Raw genomic sequence first — 27,196 nt, 5'->3', positions numbered from 1 at the left:
CAGGCTTCTTGTTTCGATGTGGCTTTCTTGCTTTGCAGCTGTCTTCTGGCTGAGTTTAAAGCAACAGCGACAGTCCCAAAACTACAGTGAAGGTTACAGGGAAAACAGTGAATTCCCCAGTGTCTCTCCCCTGTGGTTTTACCGAGGAAGTAAACCAAAATGAGATCTTGCCAAGTCCATACTCCAAATATTTGGAAACACTTTAAATGTGGGTTTAAATCCAATCTAGTAGCTTCTGTAAGTGATGTGGTTCTTGAGCCGTGGCCTGCTCAATTCTTGGGTTTGTTTTCGCTGCACTGGGAAACAATTAGCCTGTCTCCTCTGATCTCTGAGAATAATGATTTGTTTGTCTGTGCAAGTTGTGGCCCGGGAGGAGTGTGGGTGCGTGCATGTGTGTGGTGTTTACGCATGTGTTGTATGTGTGCATGCCCCAGAGCTACTTCGCTGTCAGCTGATAGAGCAGTAGAGGTAGTGTTGGGTTTCATCATGCTGTTTATTCCCCACCCTTCGCTGTGAGTCAAGTTAGGGAGGGGACATCGCTCTGTCTGTGTGTGTGTGTGTGTGTGTGTGTGTGTGTGTTTGCTGACGTCTCCAGACTCTCATAGAGACAAGACAAAGTCCCTGCAGGGTAAAAAGCATATTGCCTCCACCCTTTCTTTCCCTTATTTCTCCCTCTCTTGACATCCCCAACAAAACCAGAAGCAAAGGAGGTTTTTTATTCAAGTTTTTCTTTTATTTTTTCCCCCCAAATCTGTTTATCAGCGTCTCTGTCGCTCTCTTCTGGCCCCTCTTTCACCTCCAGGCACATATTGCAACACTGACTGTCAAAAACAGATGACCCAAGCTTGGCATGTGTGTGTGTATGTGTGTGTGTGTGGGGGGACATTTATGTGTGTGTGGTCGTGCCAGGAGTGGGAAGGTCTGGCTCTAACCTGATGCTATTAATACCACCTAATGAACATAATCTGTAGGGTAGGTTATCCTCTTACATTTGTTGGCCGGACGACTGAGGGGAGGAGTGGAGAGAGAGTGAGTGAGTGAAAGAGGAGGGAAAAGCTTCACACTGAGTGCGCTCTCTCTACCGAGCTGCAGTGCCTTCTCTCTCTCCCTCTATTGCTCTGAATGGAAGAAACAGAAAGCTAAAAAAATGTTTAAAGTTTCGTTTCTCATCTAATGTGACTCCCCTCTATATTAGCCACCCTTAACATCACTCCCTGTCTGGGTGTGTTGTACCAGAGGGCAGCACTGTTAAGTGCTTTATTGTGCAAGAGTGTGTATAAATACTGTATACCTGTTGGAAACAATACAGGATTCAAACACAACTTGCGAAGTAGACACAGTGGGAGCCTCCCTGATATTTTTCTCCAGTTATGAACTCTCTACCATCTGACTCAGGAGCTAGAATATCTGGCTGTTGGACTCTAAGATCTGATGGCGGGTAAGTGCATTTTATTTATTTATATACTTACTTCAACTTTTTGTTTGGCTTGTTTTCGCTCTAGTATCTTCAGGTGTACTAAACAATTCAGTGTTTTTGCTCTTCCACCCTGTGAGAGGTTTTAGTCTCCGTAACTTCTCTCTTCAAAAAGTGGATAAACAGGAGAGACTGCGGTCTCTAGCTCCCAGAGCCCTCAGGTTTTTGTAGCATGCTTTGGGAAAGTTTGCATCTGTCATGTCATAACACAACTTGTGCAAGTGACTGTAATCGGGCTTTTCTACTGGTGGAATATTGTGATGATTTGATCGGATCATGTTATCATTTTGCACAGTTTTGTTACATATAAATGATTCAACACTTTGGAATGACAAAGTAATCAAAGGCAAGTGTAGTGGAAATTTTCTCTGCTGCTGGTGAAGAATGAAATAGAGTCTTTTGCAGGCCGACAAGGTTTATTTCTTTGCAAAGAAAGGTCATTAAACACACGAGTGGTCTAAATGAAGAAAGACCTAGAATCAAAGAAAACTGCCCAATTTACGCCCACTCTGGCATTTCAAAGTGGCTGAGATCAGAATTACTCTCACATCAAGGAGTTGATTATGTTGTATTGTTGTTGTTGTTGTTGTTGTTGTATGTATTTTTTAGTGTGTGAGGATTTTTGTTAGACACAAACTCCTTCAGCTCTGTAGTCTTGCTGATGTTCAGGAGTAGTTGTTGTCTTGACACCAGTGGGGCAGGTCTTCCTACAGGTTGGCCTTTTGATTGACATCTGTGATCAGACCCACAACAGATGTGTCATCTTTAAACTTGACGAATGTGTCAAAGTGGCTACACAGTGGTGGTGTACAGGGAATACAACAGGGGTCTCAAAATGCAGCCCTTTGGTGCCCTGGTGTTCAGGATGAGACTACATTTAGATGAACATTAATTTTATATTTAGTTTTTCATATTATGGCATCAATATTGAGAAAACTCTTAATACAGTTACATTGTATTCAACTGTTTTTCTCACCTCATAGAGAAAAACTCTACTCTCAAAACTGAACCAAGAAGTTGTCGTCATACTCCATAGATTTAATGCAATACAATCGATATGTGCAAAACATACAATCAACCTCATTTATAAATATAGCATTTTCAGTAGCCATTTATTTATTTTTATACTTATTTATTACATCACATGGCCTTGTTCTTGTTTTTGTCCTTGTTTAGCTCTGTATTTTTAAATGTTTTTACTCATGTTGTTTTGTGTTATGATTGTCATATGTGCATGTAACTATGCACCTTATGCAGTGGCACTTTCAATTTCTTTGTATAGTTGCCTATATAGTGACAATTAAGGCTATTTGATTGATTTGATTTGAAGTTTTTGCAGTTGAATACCTTGTGTTGCCTTTAACCATTTTACTTTAGACCCTCAACAAAGCTTAGAGTCCTGGGTTTTCTAATGACTTCTAGTGTAAGACATGACTTTCTGCCATATTTTCTGCTACTATTATCACTGAACCCTGCTGACAGGTGGGGCTCAGATGGTCCCCTTATCTGCTCCTCTCCCAGTCTGGTCTCAGGAACCTGCACTGAGACCACTTGACAACCTTTTCTTCTCACAAAGTTGCATTCGTAGAAGCGTGTATGTAATGTTTATGGACAATGAGCACTGTGACTGTACACACTGCACAAGGGTGTGATTCAGTACAGCCAACTAGGCTAATCTTTTATCGCACCCTGGTTGGGCTTTAACTGATAACCCTAGTAGAGTGTGCTCTGCTTCATGGTCTCGGAGTTCTCTCACTCGTAGTTTGCTCCCTCGCCCACCTGATATCTCTGCTATCTCGTTTGCTTTACATCTGACCTGTTGACACTCCACCTGGGGAGGTTTATGGCCTATATAAAGAGGTATGAAGCTGCGAGTTGACCGATAAACAGAGGAATAGACAGAGGTACATTTGTCTCTTAAACAACTTGCGCTAGTGATGGCTTCTGGGTCTTTACAGTCCTCGCTGGGTGAAGTGTGGATGTCTCGAATACTGCAGTAAGTGTTGCTAGCAACTGTTACCTAGTTAGACTTATCTTTCAAGGAAACTTGTGTTTGTAAAACTCCTAAGGCAAAATTGTTTTGGTGATGCGTCTTGGTGATATTTCTTGTTCCTGGATTAAGAGCTCAAACTTTGTCACACCAGGTTGATTTTTTTTTTGTAAGAGCTGAAGCAGGTTTTCCAGGAGTAGTTGAGTTCTAGTGAAGTTACTCAGCAGTAGGTTAGACCAGTTCTTTGTAATGTTGTTCTTTGCTCTGAATGTTAATCAGTCACCACCATTTACTGAATGTTAATTCTTCTTCACTCTCCTCTTGTAAAGTCACAAGCAAAGCAAGTAAACACTTTTTCACTTGGTGAAGCAATTTGTGACTTTATTGCCAGATACTGTTTCAAAAATCCACATGTGCAATTGTTTTGGTGTTGAAATACAAGACACAGGGCACGACATAATTTTCTGTCAGTTGAAATGTGGTCATCAGTGTTGTTATTGTGTTCACCAGGGATGTGACTCACCAACTTGTTTAGTTTGAATTTTCCATGCAAATCCACTCTGTACATGGCTCCTTTAAGAGTCTCAAACCTGTTTTGAATGAGCTTGTTGTCATTTGTTTATGAGGACCTTTTTTTTTGTTATCTGTCAAAACACATCACAATGGTTTCCGTCACTGGTAACACCCTTAGTGCATTGCATGTCCACATCATTCCGTTGCAGAAGTGAACATATACTGTACTTTGGTTCCTGCTACAGTTCGACTTTACACGACTGTACAAAGCTCACCCACTGAAGATGTAAAAGCTAAACATTAACCCACGACAGGCGGCAACACAAGACTAGCTCAGTGGTGTTTACTGTCATTTAACTGGGTCACTTTTCTTCAAAATCCACCTTCATTTCTGTCCCAGACTGACACACCCAAAGTGTCAGAGTGGAGACACAGAAAGCAGCTTTTCTTTTATGAGATTATCATGTAGATTGCATTTGTGTTATCTTGTTCTTACCATTGCCCTATGGGCAGTTTAATACCACATTTCACCACTGTTCACATGCAACTCTTGACACAAGGACACTAATGAGTATTGGTTGTACTATGATGTTCTGCTGTCCCTTAGTGTAAGTTAACCCATTTAAGCCTGGCCAATGAAATGCATCAGAATACATGTGGGAACTGGTTTTAAATGGTTTTATTCTGGTTTTAAATGGTTTTAAATGGTTTTATTCTTCTTGTCTCGCAATGCAACATGTTGATTTTTTTAAAAACTTTATCGAAGGTTTGGACAAAAAAACTCAACTTTTCATGAAAGCCATAGGTATAAGCTCTCAAATACTTTTTGAATTTCATTTCTATCTGCTACAGAGGCTGAAAAATCCATTATTTAGTAGAAGCTTTGACACTTCTGTTGAATTTCCAGAAAAACTCCAGGTTTTAGGGGGTTATTTTAAAATCAGAGGTTTTACAGGCATTTTTTCTAGGCGTTTTAGGCCTAAATGGGTTAAATGAAAATCCATGTCATACTGTGCCGAAAGCTATTATATTAGCAGATGTAATTGTTTTAAATGGCGGTGGTTAAGTGTACATTATCCTGGGAAAAAAACAAACCGATAAGGAATAACTCTGTTTTAAAGGTATATAAAGTTGTATGCAAATGTCTGGTTCTATGAATTACACACCAATAGAAGACAATAATATTGATGGCATTCTTTGTTGTGTGTTTGTTGCTCTACAGTGGAGGTGGTGAGGGATCACTAGACCGGCTTCTCCCCTCAGTAAGCCCAGGCCTTTCACCCAGGAAAAGGACCACCAGTCAGTGTAAATCTGAGCCTCCTCTCCTCCGCACCTCCAAACGAACCATCTACACCGCAGGCCGCCCACCCTGGTACAACGAACATGGAGCGCAGTCCAAAGAGGCCTTTGTCATTGGTAGGACACTGAAAGAAATGGACACTACGATGTAACAACACTGATATTTTCTGTTTTCTTTTTATATATTTGTTTCATGTAGAGTACATCAACCCAAAAAGCTGCAACATCATACATCAGATTACATATAAAAACATAGTGCAGTAAAGTATTTTAGCATTTCGAGACATTTCTCAAAACTGAAGGAAAAAGGTGGACCTAAACTAGGGCTGGGCGATATGGACCAAAAGTCATATCCTGATATATTTAGGCTGAATATCCATATACGATATATACCGATATTTTTACCGCAAAGTGAGAGCAAATGTTCAGTCAAAGTCAAGTATGACACATCACAAGTAGTTTTATTGAAACTGTTTATTCAAGTGAACATAAATACTGTATAACAACAGGAGTACATTTTCTTAAAAAATCAAAGCTCCATAAAGTGCACATTTAAGTGGAAAAATATCTTAAATAAAAATAGGCCAATCTTTTTCTGAAATAAATATATTCATATGAGAAAAGAATAACAAACATTACAAAAGCCTAGGCAAACCCAAGTAAGGGCAGCATTTATATATGAAGAAATAAAAAAAAAGAACTATATCGTTATATCCAGTATGGTCTAATTCCATATCACATTTAAAAATATGTCGATATATCGATATGTCGCCCAGCCCTAACCTAAACTAGACCCAGAGCTGAGTGCATAGTCTAAATCGAACGTACCCTACAATAACACTTCTGACACAGGAATATTTGTGTTTTTGAAAGTAAGCATCAGCAGGTAAAAAGAGCCTTTTGCAGAAATAAGTGATCACTATATTTACCGCTAACATGTATTGACAAGCTCATTCAGTGTCATTATTGACATCATAACTGGCTCTGCTTTGCAAATTGTACCTGCTATTGGAGATGTTTACCTGATTGAAAAAGCCCTGGTATCTGTTTCTGCCTGCCTCTCTCCACAAGCACATAATAGCCTAAAGCAATCACAACATGAACATAATAAGGTAATCTGTCAAGCTAGCACTAGTAAAAGTACGTTCCAACCAAGCAAAGGTATTTTAAAATTACTTATGCCTTGAAACATGCATGCAAAACAGTACTCAATGTCTCAATATTCTGTTACAGGTCTGTGTGGCGGCAGCGCTTCAGGAAAGACGACCGTAGCCAGGAAAATCATTGAAGCTCTAGATGTTCCATGGGTTGTACTACTGTCAATGGACTCTTTTTACAAGGTGTGTGTGTGTACTGTATGTGTGGTATGTAATGAGTGTCTGTGTCCATTTGCATGAGGCCACGCACCTGTTTGTGAATGTTGTTATGTGAGGTTATGGTGCTCAACTTGATTTAGTTTGTCTGACAGCATTTAGATTGATGTGAACAGGGTTCGTACACTTTAGCAGTCAAATTCAAGCATTTTTCAAGGATTTTCAAGATATATTTTCAGTTAAATTTTTCCAGTATCTTACACCTGTTGTAAATTGCATGTTTTAGATGAGTACTTACATACTAAAAGGGGGAGATTTCACTTAACCATACCAACAGGGATGGTATTACACTTTTAGGAGGAACCATCTTAGATTAGATTAGATTTCACTTTATTAATCCCACAGCGGGGAAATTTCTTTGTTACAGCCGACCACAACATTTTCACACAAAATGATTTCCCTTTAAGATAAAGATAAAAAATAAACAATCCAAGAAAAAGACATTTAACAATATATAGTATACAATATACTATATACAAATTAAGTGAAGAATGTGCAGAGTGCAAATTATATGAAAAAATGTGCAGAAAAGAAAGAAAGAAAACTCCAACACGTTCAGGTTATGCTGTTGTTGACAGTCTTATGGCCTCTTCATTTCAGATAGGCTACTCATTATTTTTTACATTGAACATGTGATTATCTATAGTCTATAGATGGATATAGTCAGATTGCAAGAGAAATACAGTAAGAATTTCAAGCATTTACAAGCACTTTATCCAAAATCCAAGCACTTTTTAAACCTTGGAAATACAACATTTAAATTCAAGCATTTTCAAGGATTTCAAGCACCCGTACGAACCCCGTGTGAAGAAATCAGCAAACATGTCAAAATTCAGATTCTAGAGATTAAAACTGTGGCATAAGATAGAGCCAATGAATCATTTTTTCCCTTTTATTATTACTTTCCTCTGTCTTGTGTGGTGGCTAACCCCCCCAGTAGCCTGAAGGAAGGGAAAGAGTGAGACTGAGTGCAGAAGACAGAGTGAAAGAGAGAACAGCATTGCCTTTGGATCCCAGAGGGGAAATGAGGATAAGAGGAGTGACTGGACGGAAAGGATATAATATTAGAAGGCGGATGAGTCAAAAGAGGAGCAGAGTGGTGAGCGAATTGGGGAGAGGAAAAGAGTGGTGGAGAGCAATGAAGCAAGAGCCATCATTCTTGCCCCTCTATACCTCCACCCACTCCGCGGTTATGTAATCCTGTCACAATCTGACAGCAGCGGTTCAGGCTCTGCAGTGTAGGAGGGACTTAGCAGTGGCCAGTGGTACTGGAGCCCTCAGAAAGGGACAGTTTGCACCAGGGTTGTCAAAAGTATCAGTACTCAAAAAAGTATCGATACTAATATTACCTAATATTGTGCACAGCATACAAAGTATTGTTCTAATTGTTATTGTTTATTGTATTTATTTATTTTTTGCACTACCTCAGACCTGAAGCTTGTTATCATAGTTGCAGTTTCTTTTTGCACAACTGTTTTTTATTATAAATATTTAACCTGTGGTTCTATTAATTTTTACATGTGTAAGATAATAACAAGTTATGTATGTTAATAATGGTAATAATAAGTTTATATACTACATTACTATGTGTTATACATACATATTAGGGTTGTCAAAAGTATCGATACTAAAACGTTGTATCCGGATACAATACTCATTTTCAAAAGTATCGAGTGTCTGAAGCTTGTTATCATAGTTGCAGTTTCTTTTTGCACAACTGTTTTTTATTATGAATATTTAACCTGTGGTTCTGTTAATTTTTACATGTTTCATTTTTCTTGTTGTTAAAAATATTTCTGTTCAATTTTGAGGTCTTTGTTTTTATCCTTGTGGTATCGAAAATGGCATCGAGTATCGAATATTTTCCTGAGAATCGGTATCGAGTTGAAAATCTTAGTATGGTGACAACCCTAGTTTGCACACACACTGCAAAACCTGAGGTTCAGCATCCAAAACATTTAATCTAGCATTTCTGTTTTTCAAATTCATACGTCCTGTTCTGTTTCCTGCTGTTTACTCACACCCCCCAGAGAGTCTGTCACACCGGTTTATCATATTAACTGCGTAATCAGTTAACTTGAGAAGGGGGTGTTGCTGTTCTAAAACGGCCAAATACCAGGTCTGGGGTTTAATGCTCAACCACCCTAAGGGCACATGCGCACACACCCACTCACGCACACACACACACATGCACCACCTGGTTCAGACGTCACAGTGGCGCATGATCGCCTAAATTTAGGCCCCTAACTTCAACTGCTCTTGAAAAGTCATCTGTGTCTAAGTGTTTTTGCACAAGCGTAGAAATTATGTGGCTAACTATCATTTGAGCATGTTTGCTTGTTTTTGTTAGAATGCATTTGTGTTGAATTATTTTCTAAGGCTTTATTTTTTATTTTTGTTGATATGCAAATGTTTATGTGTAAGTGTCTTAACAAAAAGCAGAAGACACACTGCAAAAAAAAGGTGTCTAAAAACAAGATAAAAACACTAAATTTGAGGGGAATTACCTTGCTGCATGGACAGATAATTTCACTTGACAAGATTTCTTAAATTAAGATGATTAAATCTAGAAATAAGCATGTTGTACGCTTAAAATAAGAAATTAACTCTTAAAACAAGATAAATTAAAGCTGCAAGCAGCAAAGAACTGGCCCGAGCAGAGTGCACTGCAAATTATTTGTTTTTTACCAAGATAAAAAAAATCTTTACATTTAGATAGTGTTAGATAATTTATTTTGTTTTAAGAGTTATTTCTTATTTTAAGCATTCAACAAGCTCATTTCTAGATTTAACCCATTTAGGCCTAAAACGCCTGGGAAAAATGCCTGTAAAACCTATGTGTGATTTTAAAATAACCCCCTAAAACCTGAAGTTTTTCTGGAAATTCAACAGAAGTGTCAACGCCTATTAAATATTATATTTTTCAGCCTCTGTAGCAGATAGAAATGAAATTCAAAAAGTATTTGAGAGCTTATAGCTGTTATATCTGAGCTCCCTCCTCTATAGTCGTCCTCCGCCATGATTTCAAAGTTCTGGAAAAGTCCCATGTTGCATTGCGACACTCCCACATGTATTCTGATGCATTTCATTGGCCAAGAGACCGAAAATAGGTGGAAAAAACTACAAATACTACAAAACGATGTATCAGCTTTCCCGGCTTTAATGGTAGAAAAACACAACAGCGCCCCTGGTTTTGATGGTAGAAATGTGGTAATGCTTTCCCGGCTTAATTGGGTTAATAATCTTAATATAAGAAATCTTGTCAAGTGAAATTATCTGTCCATGCAGCAAGATCATTTCCCTCAGATTTAGTGTTTTATCTGGTTTTTAGACACCTTTTTTGCAGTGCAGGGGCAGTCATTTTTACTCTGTAAACAATCTTTTGTTGTCTTTGTTGTGGAAAGTTTGTTGTATATTAATTCCAGCACTGTGTCGATCCTCAGGTCCTGTCCCCAGAACAGCAGGTCCTGGCTGCCAGTAACGACTATAACTTCGACCACCCTGATGCCTTTGACTTTGATTTGCTGACCCACACCCTGCGCAAACTCAAACAGGGCAAGAGCGTCAAAATCCCCGTGTATGACTTCACAACTCATGGGAGACAGAAGGAGTGGGTAAGGATGACTGCACACACCCAGCCACATGACAAAGCACTTTGTGATTTAATGAGTAAACATGCCAGAGTTACAGCATATAATCTCACTTTCTCGATTGCCGGAGAGATTTTTAATCCCCCTCGCTTGAGGGAAATCTGCAAATCTGCTACTCCAGATGGTCACAGACAAGCCATTATTGTGATTTCTTGTTTTTATACTTTCATGGCTGTAAACTACATTCAGACATTCTCTAATCAGTGGTTGAATTATGATTGAACATAATGATTGTTGCAATATTCTTAAAGCAGCATATGCTCTTTGTATGTACATTGTACTGTAATAATGTACAAAGCAGCTAATAACTAATTTCCAATTAATATACAAAGCTTCTTTAAGGGTCGAGACGGGGGATATCAATTGAGGGTGTGAAATAACTTTAAAGTCATGAAAATTCATACAAATAGGAAAAGGTTTTGCATTTCATTCAGCAGAGTAAAAATATGGAATGGGATGTGTGAAGAATTAAAACAATGTTCAAACATTAAACACTTCAAAATCAAAAATATAAATATAATATTATATATATATATATATATATATATATAATATAAAGTCTTCACACGATATAGGGATGAAAACAGGTGTGTGAAATGACACAAGGTGGTTATTGTTGAAGTTAGTTATTTTTTAAATGTATTATTACTATTTTTCTTTTTTTGTGTGTTGTTGTTGTTTTGTTTGTTTGTTCATTGTTGTCTCATTGTGACTACATGGGTGTATGTGTACTTATGTGTTTGTAAGTTAATAACAAGTTATGTATGTCAATAATGGTTTATATAGTACATTACTATGTGCTATACATACATATATATAAATATTATTGTTGTTATATAACTGAATATAGTAAATTAACATAGGGAGAAGGGCTGGGATTTAATAAGCTTTGACTCCTTTTGAACACAAATAAGTGTTGAGTCTTGTTTAATTTTGTGTTGTTGTGTTGTATTTATTGTTGTTTGTTTGTTTTTAATTGTTCATCTTTTATTTTGTGTTCAAATAAATTCTCAATCAATCAATCAATAATGATGCATGCACGTGTGTCCACCACAGAAAACGGTTTATGGAGCCAGTGTCATCATCTTTGAGGGGATCATGGCCTTTGCAGATAAAAAGCTCTTGCAGGTAAGACAAGGTTATCATCACCTAACCTTTTTAACTGGCCAGTGGATATATGCATGTGGTGAAACATGTTTTACTGTGCATAATGTGGGAGGGAACTTTTACATTTTATTGCATTTAAAATAACAAGTGTTGTCTGAAAAAACAACAATCCTTATTAAAATGTAAACAAATTCAAAACACTAGATTGGAACTGATATATTGGCCGGTATCACAGATATTGCAACAGTGTAGGAATAATTGCAACACAGAAAGTCCAGAGATATATTTCAATAGATTTACCTTGTCCACAAGAAAGCACTGACAATTTACAATTTTCACTTATTTAACTGTTTAATCCATTGTAGAGCTGCAACAATTTTTCGATTCATCGAACAATAATCGATTATTAAATTTATCGTCAACTATTTTGATTGGTTTGGGCAGTTTTTTAAAGACAATAAGTCCAAATTCTCTGATTTCAGCTTCTTCAATGTGAATATTTCTGGTTTCTTTGTTCCTTTATGACAATAAACTGAATATTTCTTTGGTTTGTGGACAAAACAAGAGATTTGATGATGTCATCTTGTGGTTTCGGAAACACTGATTGATATTTTTCAACATTTTATTGACCAAACAACTAATTGATTAACCTTTCAAATAATCAACGGATTAATCGATAATGAAAATAATCGTTACTTGCAGCCCTAATCCATTTTCCTTATCCATACCTATTTCTTCCATATTTATTGTTGGATATTTGAATGCACAACAACATTGTGCATTCATTGTGTATTTTAACAAACATTAAACAAAATTACTGTTGAAAAGCGAAATGCTGACTTTTCATCTACAAGTCTATCTGTTCAATAACAAACTGTACTTAAGAATATGAATAAACCTGCAATTTATGTAATTAAAAACACATTGGCTCTTTAATCTTACTCTGAGGACTGAAGTAGGTTAAACACATTTTGAGGTGCTGGCTGACAAAAATAAACAGAATAAATTACAAAGATTAATTAAGAGCAGCTGCACGCTTGCAGCTCGGATGTGATAATTTATTTCAAAAGGAACAAGAGTGTTTCAACACCTAAACTGTCCTTAACTGGCTTCCTTTTTGCATTCGTCTAGTTTCAAGACACATCTTTTTCTAAGCAAGCCACAGAAGATGAAATATTAATTTAAAGCACAGTACACTTAAACCATAAGAACCCAGACCCAGTAATCCTTAAAGGAAAATTATGGGGGATATACCACAGACAAAGTGGATCACATAGAACACATTTCTGATGTTTTTAAAAAAAAATCTACTCCTAAATGTCAAAGATCTGTGATGTGACATAAACATATATTTCTTATTTTAAAATAAAAAACTAGACACATTTTCCGCTTAGAGAAACACAAATTAGCCTTTTTCTTTCCATCTCCACAACATTTATCAAAATTGTGACATTAATAGTGCTGGTTTGCAATAAATTGCTTGTCAGATTTGTTTTTAAGTAACAAAATAAAAATAAATCAATAATAAAAAATAAAAAAAAAAATAACTATTTGCCTTTTTGTTTGCATCTCCATAACATATATCATAATTGTGACTTTAATTTGTTCAGGAAAATATGGTCAGAACAAGTTAATGAGTTAAGGTGAAGCATAAAGCTGAATATGGGAGATTCTAGAAGATTTAAAGTGTTTGTTACACGGGTGTCACCATGAGTTCTTATGGGATAAACTTTAAAACAAACAAATCATTGAAATATCTCAACACAACTGTAAGCATTATACTGCTAGTTTGACCTAAAACACCTCAAAGAAGCTATAAAAAAAGAATCTAGAAGATATATTTAGCATGGCATTTTTGCAAGTTGTCTGTGTGTGAATGTGTGGCACGAAGCTTCACAGTTAGCTAAACATTTTCCCTGTTTCTAATCTCCTGTCAGTTGCTGGACATGAAGATTTTTGTGGACACAGACTCTGACATCCGGCTGGTGCGTCGGCTGAGGAGAGACATCACAGAGAGAGGCAGAGACATTGAGGGCGTCATCAAACAGTACAACAAGTTCGTCAAGCCGGCGTTCGAGCAGTACATCGAACCCACAATGCGCCTGGCTGACATTGTGGTGCCACGTGGTGCGTGCATGCTTCAAACACACAAACATGCAATTTAGTGAAATTGTCTTGCATTCAAGTACTATTCTAATTTAACATGACACTTTTTCTTTTTGTCGTGCGGTCAGGTGGTGGTAACATGGTGGCGATCGATTTGATTGTTCAGCATGTTCACAGTCAGCTGGAGGAGGTAGGAGAGGTCCCACTTACACACATACATATGTACAGTACACACAGACAATATGCACTACCAGTTTATATGATCAGGACTTATTAGTGGAGGATTTTTGAGGCATCTTCCTAATAGAGCTGAAGAAGTACACTGTTAGGATGAGCTGCACCCGGAAAGGGTGTAGCTGCTGTCAGTAATTACAAGCTCCATCACTCCCCCTAGTGGATAAAATATGCATTGCATAGATTTTCGGCGAGGTTAGATGTACGTTATTATTTCAATCTTTTTCAGAAAAAATATATACTTAAAAATATACTATATATGTGTCTAAAAACAAGATAAAAAAGCTAAATCTGAGGGAAATGATCTTGCTGCATGGACAGATAATTTCACTTGACAAGGTTTCTTGAATTAAGATTATTAAATGTAGAAATAAGCATGTTGAACGCTTAAAATAAGAAATTAGCTCTTAACACAAGATAAATTAAAGCTGCAAGCAGCGATGAACTGGCCGGAGCAGAGTGACCTGTAAATTATTTGTTTCTTACCAAGATTAAAAAAAACTTTATATTTATAAGTATTAGATAATTCATCTTGTTTTAAGAGTTATTTCTTATTTTAAGCATTCAACATGCTTATTTCTAGATTTAACAATCTTATTTAAGAAATCTTGTCAAGTGAAATTATCTGTCCATGCAGCAAGATAAATGTAGATTTTCGGGGAGGTTAGATGTACATGATTATTTCAACCTTTTTCAGAAAAAATATATACATAAAATATACTTTATTTATATCATTTAAGTATTTTGTTTGCTGCTATTAATTGAAGGACCCCTTTTGGGGAAAATATTGCAATTTGGAGCAATTTGAATATTTTTCACTCTTTTCATTTAATTCATTTATCCATTATTTATTTTCTCGAGGAATCATTGAGGGCAACCCCTCATTTACAATGATGTCGAGAGTACAGAGAAAACACATGCAAAAACATTAAAAACAGTTTTTTAAATTTTATTTAACCTTTATTTAAGCAGGGAATATCCCATTGAGATTAAGAACCTCTTTTTTCAAGGGAGCCCTGGCCAAGAGGCAGCACACACAAAATATATTTACATATTTACATATTTAGTTGCAGTGAAAGGCAGTTATTTGTTATCATAGTTTTAAACTGACCCATAGTTATAATCGTGTTGAGTTTGAGTGAATGTTTCTTTTCTATTTTCTTGACTGTAATTGAGCCATATCAAACTAATTTCAAGAAATGTTTTCAAGATTTATAAATCTAAGTTTTCTCGTGAAAACCAGAGTGTGCTGTTTTGATTTTTGCATTTGTTGTGCAACATGCACTAATTGTCACCAAAGGCACATTTTTGCTCGTGGTGAGCACGTTGTGCCACAATGCAGTTTGCTATGTTTTCTCCCCACCATACACACACACACACACACACACACACACACACACACATTAATACACACACACTGCTGATGGATTGCTTTCTCACCCTCTCTCCCCCCACTTCCCCTCCACCCCAACCCCCTCCACGGCTCACAGCGCGAGCTCAGCGTCAGGTAGCGTGGCCTTTATCCTGTCTATCATTCTCTCCTCACCATCTGTCCGGTTCCCCGACTGCTCCAGCTTCTTACTGGGACAGAGAGAGGAAAAGAGGCCTAAAAAAAAAAAAAAAAACAACCTCTACTTTCCACTGATCTGCTGGCTGCCATGGCACATCACCAGGCGGCACTGTTGTATCTGTAGACCAAATATGGCTAATTAGCGATCAGAGTATGAGACTGTGCCAACACATTGTAAACACCAGAATAAATATAAAAAACTGCATGAAATCCACTCAAAGTGGAACTAAGATCAAAAAGTTTGGATGTGGTGCAGCGCAGCCAGCATTTATTGTAAAGATGTTGGTTTTCCTTCTCTCTACCTTGTAGAGAAATGACAACTTGCACTCTTCCTGCCTTCTGTGTCTAAAAATACACCAATGAGTCAAGTCACTGACCCCTCCTTTCAGCGGCGGCAAGAGTAGGGGAGAGAGCGACTACAACAGAAAGCAAGAGAGAGGAAGCTCTTGCTACAGCTATTGTTGACTATCACATACCTCAGCCACAGAGAAAGTTTCCAATACCCTACTACAAAGCGCTGAGTTTTTCCATTGAATGTCGGCCACAGTATCTGAGACGGAGAGAGAGAGGAAGTGAGCTTGGTGCCTGTCTTTAGACACAGGATGTGCTGGGGCCTGTGAGCTGAAATACCAACCTCTACTCTTCTACACGGTGAAAGAGTGACAGCCGCACGATAGCTTGTGCACCTCCCACGCGTACACACAATGGATGCACGTGTAAAGTCATCAAAATCTGATCCAAAACACTTTTTTTCCTCTTAGCATCTGTAACGATCTTTTAAAAACACGGCCTGTTACTTTAATTCTCCCCTGAATCATTATGCACAGACCAATTGATAACCAGGAAATATTATTTTCCATTAAATGGCAGTCTGACTCGGTGTTAAGCGCATTTTTTCCGAGACATTTGACATTTTCAAGTCTCAGCTGTCACACTTGTCACTGTGTGTGAAAATCCCTTCATCTCTTCATCCACCTGATGTTTTGTCTCTTCTCATTTTTTCCTCCTCTTATCTGTTGTTTTTCGTCTTTCTGTGTCCCCTCTGTTGTGATTGTTGTTGTCTTTCGTCGAAAAAACTCTCCCTGTAGAGGAAACTTCGCTGGGATATGTGAGCAGATTTGCTATGATTTCTCTTTTCTTTGCATCTGGCTAATGTTGATCTCAGTGATATCTTGGATACTGTAGTGTCAACAGGACTGTATCTGAGTATTTGTAGCAGTGTGTCTGTTCCTCTAGAGCCCAGGTAGATCTAGGCTAACTGTATACTCAAAACTATTGTTTATGTGTGGAGTCCTAAGGAATTATTACAAGTAGTAGAGACCTGTCATGGAAAATATCTATCATGTACACTACAGGCCAAAAATGTGGAAGCAAGATCAAATTTATACAAAAAAATATCATAGTTTCATTGCTATACTTTGCAACAAAATAAACGTGATTATTATATAAAGAGCCACTTATTAGAACACATTTTTATTGCTTATACTTTGTGTATCCTTCTTTCCTTAATGTATAAATCTGAACTCTTGTTTCTTAACTCAGCTGCTTCATTTTAGCCATTTCTGTGGTAGTTTGTCAGAGATATGAACACAGTTGAGATTAATTGGGAAAAGCCAAAGAGCTAAAGTGAATAATGTAAACTGTGATTTGTTTTTTACTTTTGCACTGAAGTTGTGACTCTTACAAATCTTCTCAAACCTAAAAATAAGCCCTTCTTTTCCTTTCTTAACATTTATTCAGCAATGTTCTGGTAACATCAGTGTATATCTAAAGGTCAATTGAGGAAAATGGTTAAATTCAATAAAGGTAAAGTCTGATCATGCAAGAGTCCATTCTGGTTTTTAAGAAAGCCATTATAAACATAAAATTTAAGTTGCTTCCAAACGTTTGGCCTGTAGTGTATTTATTTGAATTAATTTAAAAACCATATGTACATTTGTTACAACCCCGAATCCAAAAGAGTAGAGACGCTGTTTAAAACGTAAATAAAAGCAGAATTCATTAATTTCAGAGTGTATATTTACAAAAAAACAAAAGTTTATCAGAACCTAAATATAGTCCTTGTATAGTTTTCAAAAGAATATTTGTCAAAAAGTGATTGCATTCTGTGTTATTTACGTTTTAGACAACATACCAGCTTGTGGGGTTGTATGTTGTATGTGTACTGATTACTTTTAGCATATTTTCCATCATGATGGTCTCTGTGCTGTTGTAGTTTTCCACTCACATACTCAACACTGGCACTGTGTGCTGTGCAATTCTGTGCGTCTGCTTGTTTCCCAAGCAATCCTGTTAAAAGGGTTGCACACTACCATTATCAACTTTGCTCTAACTACTACTGAACAATTATTTATAATATCTTTAGTTTGCATGTACTCACGTCTGTGTGTTTGTTTGTTTGTTTCCGGAATGTGCGTACAGTGTGTGTGTGTGTGCGCACGTTTGAGTGTAAACCTGCACATACTGTACACGTGTGCGTGCAGAGAAGCCATAATTGCACTATTTATGTGCTATGTATTTACGTATCTGTCCATCTTCCCTCTTTCTGCTCCACCCACCCTTCACCACCCCCACTCTACTATTTGTTGCCGTGGTTACAGGGCAGCCCTGGCTTCTGCACACCAGGCCCAACCCCTCCCCCAGACCCTCAGTGTGCTGGAGAACACACCCCAGGTCAGGGGCATGCACACCATCATCAGGTAAGAGCCAAGAAACCCACATTCACTAAAACATATGTTTCCATTAACCCTTTATCGGGCAAAGAATTATATTTGGTAACTTCAGGTAATATTTCGAGAAAAAAGTTGCATATTTTCTAGATTAAAGTGGCAAATCTACAAGAAAAAAAGTCGCAGATTTAAGAGATTTAAAGTGGCAAATCTGCGCGAAAAAAGTCGCAGATTTACGAGAAAAAAAAGTTGGAAAAAAGCAGCGTTTTTCTCGCAGATTCACCACTTTAAATCTCATAAATCTGCGCATTTTTTTCTCGTAGATCTGCCACTTTAATCTCGTAATCTTTTTTCTCAAAATATTATTTTCGTATGTTTTTACACATTCTGGCAGTATGTAATATCCTCCAATTCTCTAGGGCTGAAATTTGGAATTTGCAAGTATTTCATTGAGTGCCCTATTAAGGGTTAAAAGACAGTGTGCAGCTGCTGCCATCGTTATAAACCTTGTATCTTTCTTTTCCTAATTTCTTAATTTCCTAATTTTTCTATTTAGAAACAAGGAAACCAGCCGCGATGAGTTCATCTTCTACTCCAAGAGGTTGATGCGTCTGTTGATCGAGCGAGCGCTCTCCTTCCTCCCTTCGCAGGTGCCAAACAATAAGATACACACTGCTAATTAATTCACAGAACTGCATAAGGGTTTTGTAATCCTTTGTGTTAAGTAGGACATTGAACCATTAGATACCTTGGTGTAGATGAAGACATGTACAGCAGGAGAAAGAAAGTGTGAGATAAAGATAGACAGAAGCTGACAAGACAAGAAGATACAGTACAGTTCTCTGTGTCTGCATTGAAATATGACAATGAATGGAAAAAGAAGACTAAGTGCTTGTATTGGCTAAAAAGAGAATCAGATAATACACATAGTTGGTTGCGGCATGAGCATGGAAACTTACCGAGTCACCACAATGGAAAGTTTCCATACCTTAACCATAAGATACAGGTCTGCATTACACAAGCACACTGTGTTTGAAAATGAAGTGATTGACTCCTTTTGATTTATTGATTGATTGAGAATTTATTTGAACACGAAATAAAAGATGAACAATTAAAAACAAATTAACAATAATAAATACAAGACAACAACACAAAATGAAACTACAACAAGACTCAACACTTATTTGTGTTCAAAATGATCCCATCCCTTCTCCCTATGTTAATTTACTATATTCAGTTATATATAAAAAATTGACGCATTTTAATCGCACTTATTTTTGCACCGCGGAACGTTTCTCACTGGATGAGTTTCAGGCAGAATTCTGAAAATGTACTATATTTCCAAATATGCTATTGCTACACTAAATGGCAAAAATTGCACTGGTCTGTTGGACTTGAACAAAAATAAATAATATTTTTGTTGCTTAAGCTTATGTATTCAGTCATTATTCAATGGTATACTAAAAATCCATGTGAAAAAAATGACTTCTCACTGTTCTCAGGTCAAATATTTATATGCGATTAAAATGCGATTAATTTTCGATTAATTAATTACAAAGCCTCTAATTGATTAGATTAATTTTTTTAATCGAGTCCCGGCCCTAGTTATATATCAACAATAATATTTATATATATGTATGTATAACACATAGTAATGAAGTATATAAACTTATTATTACCATTATTAACATACATAACTTGTTATTACCTTACACACACATAAGTTCACTTACACCCATGTAGTCACAATGAGACAACAATAAACAACGTTTTGTAACCCTTTTGTTATCCATGGACAGTTGCTGTATTTTGGTTTTCTTGTATTTTCTTTTTTTGGACTGTTTTTATTGTATAATTCCGTAAATACACTCAAAAATATATCATACGCCTTGTCCACATTATTTTCCCGACTCCTATAGTCCACTATAGTGCTGTGATCAGCATTGTACTCACACTGTTATGATTTTTAATATTATCTCAGGTCCACGTAGTGCAGACCCCCCAGGGAGAGGATTATGAAGGCAGGACTTTCCACGGGAAGAGGGTGAGTGAACTCCATTTACTTCCTGCCGTGTTCTTTATTTCAAAGGCCATTCACATGATTTTGCCTCTACCTAAATTGATGCAATTAACCTCTGTTTCTTTATTTTTCTTTAGATCACAGGAGTGTCCATCCTGCGAGCCGGGGAGACGATGGAGCCGGCTCTGAGGGCCGTCTGTAAAGATGTCCGCATTGGCAAAATCCTCATCCAGACCAACCAGGACACAGGAGAACCAGAGGTAAACACTGTGGGAACTTTCATTCACATCAAACAAAATAACTTAATATCTCATGATGAGTTTCTGTTAGGGGTGATCTTTATGACAATTTATAACGTTTAAATGTTTTTTTTATCATTTCTATCACAATTTAATATACCCAGAGGTACTATGATGTTTTTTAGGACATACCATAATGTGTTTGGTGTTTTTTTCTCCAAATATTATACATATTATACTAGAACTATTATACTACATATTATACTAGAACTATGATCAACGTACTATTCTATGGAGTCTTGGCATTTTTGGACAAACTACACTATGGCCGTTTTTTTTACCCTTTTTTTTTGTTAGTTAGTTAGTTAGTTAGATAGATAGATAGATAGATAGATAGATAGATAGATAGATAGATAGATAGATAGATAGATAGATAGATAGATAGATAGATAGATAGATAGATAGATTGAATTTTTGGATAAACTACATTATGCTGAACTACATAAATTACATTACACTAATACATGGGACGATGTTATGCAGTACATAAAATTATTCTGTGGTTATTTCATATAGATTATTAATTTATTGATATATATCATTACTGGGATATTAAATGACCTATAAAAGGATAGAAAATGTTGGTCATATTCCCCAGCCCCTCTACGTGTTCTTTCTAGGAAATTGTCAGGTTGGGGGATTTCCGCACAATGCCACCTATGATATACGTATACACTGCAATAAAGGTGTGTCTAAAAACAAGATAAAAACCCTAAATCTGAGGGAAATGGTCTTGCTGCATGGACAGATAATTTCACTTGACAAGATTTCTTAAATTAGGTTAATTAAATCTAGAAATAAGCATGTTGTACACTTAAAATAAGAAATTAACTCTTAAAACAAGATAAATTAAAGTTACAAGCAGCAATGAACTGGCCCGAGCAGAGTGCACTGCAAATGATTTGTTTCTACCAAGATAAAAAAAAACACTTTAGATTCATTTTCATTTTTTTCATTTTATTAATTCTGCTTTTCAAACCGAAAAATAAACAACAACATAAACTACAACAGCGTAGGCTAGATGCATATACATATACATACACATACTCACATAGACACCATTATACAGATACACACATACACACATACACACACATACACACACATACAGTATATAAAGCCCTATAGATATACACACATACAGTATGTATAGCCCTATACATATACACACATACAGTATATATAGCCCTATACATATACACACATACAGTATATATAGCCCTATACATATACACACATACAGTATATATAGCCCTATACATATACATGCATCTGCCCCGTCTAAGTAATAAGATAGAAATAAAAACCAGTTAACTTAATATTTACTATGCATTTCCTTTTATCATTTTGGTCCGAAAAAAAAGAATCTAAAAGTGTTAGATAATTTATCTTATTTTAAGAGTATATTTTCTTATTTTAAGTGTTCAACATGCTTATTTCTAGATTTAACAATCTTAATTCAAGAAATCTTGTCAAGTGAAATTATCTGACCATGCAGCAAGACCATTTCCCTCAGATCTAGTGTTTTTATCTTGTTTTAAGCCTTTTCTGCAGTGTCTACAGCATGGAACATGGCCAGGCCAGGTTTGTTACAGGCTGGTATTAACCCACATCCTGTTTCTACACATTTTCAGCTTCATTACCTGCGTCTACCCAAAGACATCAGTGAAGATCATGTGATCCTGATGGACTGCACTGTGTCCACTGGAGCTGCTGCCATGATGGCTGTACGAGTCCTACTGGTGGGTGCACTAGAAGTCTTTATCCCAAAATTAATTTCATTCCTCATGTAGCCTGTATTCATGTGTGTGTGGGGTTGGTTTTTTTCAGGACCATGACGTTCAGGAGGACAAGATCCTGCTGGTGTCTTTGTTAATGGCAGAAATGGGAGTCCATTCAGTGGCCTACGCCTTCCCTCAGGTCAAAATCATCACCACAGCTGTTGACAAGAAGGTCAATGACCTCTTCCACATCATACCTGGCATCGGTGAGTGATTGTGAAAACATAATATGCTGTTCATTAGGGGTGGGCGATATGGCCCTAAAAGATTATCATGATATTTCGGAGTGTTTTTGTGATAATGATATACTTGACGATATTAAAAAATACTGAAAATATATAGAAAAATATGTTTTAGTCTGTATAAATAAATAAAAACCGTACAACAAAATGAAAATCAATCATAAATCTAAATGTAGTGTAAATTGCAAATCTCAACAGTTGCCAAATACAAAAAATTTAGTCTTGACTCTTGAGTATTAGCAAATAATTTTTAAAAATGTGTACATTTTATAGTACCATGTGATCAATCTCATCCATTTTGAGAGCTAAATGTAAGCAAACACCTCACATAACATTTTTCACAGTCAACAGGGCTTTCCACTAGAACATAGAGCAGCCAGACTGTGTGGACTAGAGACATTTTTTTCATAAAAGCCCAAATTTGGTGCCTCTCACACATTTTAATGCCACTATTCCATCATATACACTGGTCTTAATCATTGCTTATTTTAATTAATTATTGTAAAGCAGAATAAGGGTTCCTCTATGTTTTATTTAAGGCATCTTATTTTTACAGTCTTCTTGTAAATTCTGTGGTAGATTCTGTTCTTTTATTTTGAAAGTTGCATTGTTTAGAGACAGGAAGTAATAGTAGCTTTTTGTGATTAAAACCAAAACAACTGTAATTGTTAGCTAATGTTAGCTCGCCGTCTGGACCTCTGACAAGACCGGACAGGTTGATAGGATTTAGATTGGCGTGCACACACGCAGATGCACACGGAGAGTAGGTCGGCACTGCAGCTTGCTGCATTCAGAGCGTGTGTTTCAATGTGTGAATGTGCTTTTTTTATTTAAAAAAGAAAATGTATTATTATAATATATCTACTTTTTTATTCTATTTACATTTTAGTAGTACCGCTTTCTCTGCCTAATAATACATAATATTTATTATCATATATTAATACTTAACTGCTAGATCTATAACTGAAATATGCACGCACGCACACACACACACACACACACACACACACACACACACACAGGGGCACCATTATTGTTGTTGTTTAATATTCACTCCGTGTATGTCCATATCACTGTATTGTATTATTGCACAATAAAAAAAAATAAAAATGTGTGAATGCGCGCACATGTCTCGGAGGAGGATGGAGAGGTGCGGGTCGGGTGACAGACACTCTGCTAAGCAGAGACAAAACGCAAAATAACTTGATATTATGAATAGTGTAGGCTACATATTCTTTCAGTAGCTTGAAATGTGACGTTAGCGCAGCACATGAGACTATAGCGGGCCGCCACAGTCTAGGTCATTAATGGGAAACCCTTACACCACTACGTCAAGAAGTAGGAATATGCATTTTTTTTACCCATAAAAAAATATATACCGGTATAATCGTGAACAATGCGATATGGCACACCCTACTGTTCATGCATTCTTTCTATCGTGCATGCTGGATGGATTCCTAACGTCAACTTTTTTTTTGTTATTGTTTTATCTGATGCTGATGTTATTTGTTTTTTCAGGAAACTTTGGAGATCGATACTTTGGAACAGATGCACCGCCCGACTGGAGCGATGAAGAGATGGATGAGCCCAGTTACTGATTAAATTACCGGCAGTGAACAAACTTGTTGTGTGATTCAGGGCTGCGTCCCTCTGAGGACGATACGAGGACACACTCTTCGCCTCTATTGGACGGCAGCGCGCGCTCTTCAAGATGCCCTGAAGAATTAACTGAAAACCAGACAAACCCTTGCAAATGTACAGTCACCTTGTTGAAATTTTTAAATATATTATTTTATCTTATGTAAATGCTGTTGTGGGATGTTGTGTTATGAAGTATGAAATATTTTTATATGTACAGTATGTTGTTTTGTCCAAATATTTTATTTTATTGTTTAAATAGTGACAATCTTTGAAATTCGCAGGCATGCTGCTTTGAAAATATCTATATCTAGCCTTAAGCCGTATACTGTGGACGACAACTGAATGTGAATTTGCGCGTGCCGGAAAAGAAAAAGACATCAAGCTTTTTAGTTTTTTTTTTGTTTTTACCACGACCTTCCACACAACTTTCACAAAAGTAAAATCGGAACATGAACTCGTGTTGCTCAACTTCCATCGCCATGAGCACTTTCTGAAGGACCATTCAATCGGAAAATGTGTGGGTGTATCTGCCTTTTTTTTAGCTCTCTAGTTCACCCTTTTCCTTTTTGTGGATGCTGACCTAACCAGTTGAAACGGGTGTTGAAAAAACTTTTTTTCATAAAACACCTAAAAGTATGCACTTGTGATGTATATTTATGCAGAATGTCCTTCATTTGCATATTTTTATCATTGGATAGATCTGACCAGTCAGCAGACAAGTCATGTATCTTTTTGCTGCTATGAAAATGGGTCGTCTGCATCTAACAAACAGATCAAGTGTTTATTTCTGTCCCACACATCCTGATCTTTGCCTCATTTCACCATGCAGCACATGAGATTCATTGTTAATAAAAAAAAAAGAAAAGGGCTGTTGACTTGAGAATGCTTATGATCTCAGAACATCTACATGTCAAAAAGTGCAGCGTGCACAAAGCCCTGCTTGTGCCTTACCCTGCAGGGCTTTAGTATCAGTATTGAATGGAATTATATATGTCTGTTAAAGTTGGTGCCTATTTCATAATGCCTTTCATAATTATTTTTACTAGTTGACCAGGTTGGTTATTTGAACTGATGCAATGAGATATCAAAAGGTAAAGGAGTGATGCATATTTAAATAATTTTGATATCATTATGATCTCTTCAACAAGTTCACAATTAATTACCATTATACACAGGGTTCGTACGGGTGCTTGAAAACCTTGAAAATACTTGAATTTAAATGTATTTTCAAGCACTTTGAGATCTGCTGATAAAAAGTGCATTAGAAATAAAATGTATTATTATTATTATTATTCAAGGTTTAAAAAGTGCTTGGATTTTGGATAAAGTGCTTGTAAATGCTTGAAATTCTTACTGTATTTCTCTTGCGATCTGACTTTATCCATCTATAGACTATAGATAATCACATGTTCAATGTAAATAATAATGAGTAGCCTATCTGAAATGAAAGTGTAACACCATCTCTGTTGGCATGGTTGAGTGAAATCACCCCCTTTTAGTATGTAAGTACTCATCTAAAACATGCAATATACAACGGGTTTAAGGTACTGAAAAAGCGTGTACGAACCCTGTATATGGATTTTAATGGAGAATTTTGTAAGAATTATTTATTTTTATTTTCATTTCTTTTTTTACATTTTGGAAAGAAACGGAAATGTTCATTAAGAGCTAAAAAAAAAAAACATGAAGTGAGACGTGTTGAAGATGTTGCCACATCAGCTACAAACACTGTTACTACTGTTGGCTCACCATCACTTTTCCATTCAGTCACCTGCTACTGTGCAGTCTGTGCTTACTGCTGAATACAACTGTTAGTGAGTCACTCTGTACTTAAAATGCATCGATTGTGTTTGAAGCCTCAGTGTTTGACTGGAGCTGTTTAGTGTTTACCACTGCTGCTGCTGCATGTTTTTTTTATGTTTAATAAAAGATCAGTAAAGCTTTTAAATGGCTAATAGTGTCTTATTTAATGTATCATCAATGTGAATTATGTTGTTTAGTGTTCAGCAAGCTCACCACCAGTTAAAGGTAATGAAAATTTTCTTTGGTCTGAGATTTTAAAGCATTTAATGTTTGCTTATCACCATTACCTGAGTTTTTTTTCCCCTTTATTAAACATTTCAAGACCGAGAGAGATTACCTACACTTTGAAAACGGAACAGGAAGGAAATTGTGGTCGTCCTCTTCTCATGGAAAGGAACCTTGCTATCTTCCATCACTTTCCATAATTATCACTCTTGACAGCTGTCAAGACGCCAGCCACGGTAAAGCATGATTGACACACATTTGATGAGGCTGATGGACAATTACAAACCAGCAGCCTATTAGGCAGATATTGACCCACAAGAGGCATCTTTTTTCGGAGGGAGGGGGCGGGAGAAGGACAGTCAAAAGACGTGCAAGAGCTAAGAATACCAGGAAGCTCAGCAGAGGCTTTTTATTCTTGTACTGCTCTAGTTTATCGAGAGTTAAAAACACTGAGCTGTCATACATTTGTAAGGTTGTATTTTGTTTTTTCCATTTAAAATGGATGCATTTTTATTTTAATGCTCATTAAAGTTCATTAAATTGCCTTAAATGTGCAATAAATTGATGCATTTGCCAGTTATTATTTTTTGACTTTTGATTAAAATGCAATGAGTTGATTAAATTGCCTTTAATTTGCAATACATTTTTTTCACAACATTTTGCATATTTTCCCTCTACACACAAACACACAAATCAGCATGATGACATTTAGCTTAAAAGAGTATTTCAGTTCAATGCAGATGTATTTTATTTTCAATGTCGAAATGCATGAAAACGTCATATTGGTCCTTTGAATGAAGATGTCAGTGGAAAGTTTACCACCAGCACTGACAAACAGGAAGGTGGTGTGTCAGTGTGTGTGTTTGTGTGTGTGTGTGTGTGTGTATTCTTGTACTTCCTACATAGTGAGGACCAGAACACGTTTTTAACCAACAGAGTGAGGACATTTTTGCAAAGTGAGGACATTTCGGCCGGTCCTCACCTCTTTAAAGGCTTTTTTGTGATTTCAGACTTTGTTTTAAGGGTTAAAGGTTACATGATAATGATAATTAACTGAAACTGTATTGTGTGGTTACAAAACTAACATCAACAACAACATTCATCTTTGTCAACTTTTTTCATACATAATGAAGATGGATAAGGCAAAGGAAATAAAGGTAAAATTTACTGTGACCTCTTTTAATCTCCCACCCACAAACA

At 36.6% G+C, this 27,196-nt stretch overlaps 1 protein-coding gene across 2 annotated transcripts; it reads left to right on the top strand.

Moving 5' to 3' along the window:
- The first annotated feature begins 1,102 nt into the window (after nt 1-1,102).
- On the top strand, nt 1,103-25,195 carry uckl1b (uridine-cytidine kinase 1-like 1b). Of its 2 annotated transcripts, none has more exons than XM_059333174.1 (15): nt 1,103-1,438; nt 5,200-5,393; nt 6,510-6,616; nt 10,093-10,263; nt 11,356-11,427; nt 13,344-13,533; nt 13,641-13,702; nt 15,237-15,253; nt 17,917-18,015; nt 18,542-18,635; nt 19,967-20,029; nt 20,143-20,265; nt 21,939-22,046; nt 22,135-22,291; nt 23,846-25,195. In XM_059333174.1, the coding sequence occupies exons 1-15, from the start codon at nt 1,371-1,373 to the stop codon at nt 23,923-23,925; spliced, it is 1,605 nt and encodes a 534-aa protein (XP_059189157.1). In that variant the 5' UTR covers nt 1,103-1,370; the 3' UTR covers nt 23,926-25,195. The 2 variants fall into 2 exon arrangements, with proteins under 2 accessions (XP_059189157.1, XP_059189158.1); XM_059333175.1 differs by lacking the exon at nt 1,103-1,438 and adding an exon at nt 3,360-3,470.
- Nucleotides 25,196-27,196: the final 2,001 nt, after the last annotated feature.

Source organism: Centropristis striata, chromosome 5 (assembly GCF_030273125.1).
Source record: "Centropristis striata isolate RG_2023a ecotype Rhode Island chromosome 5, C.striata_1.0, whole genome shotgun sequence".
Classification (NCBI taxonomy): Eukaryota; Metazoa; Chordata; class Actinopteri; order Perciformes; family Serranidae; genus Centropristis; species Centropristis striata.
This window is presented reverse-complemented; position numbering and strand designations above follow the sequence as displayed.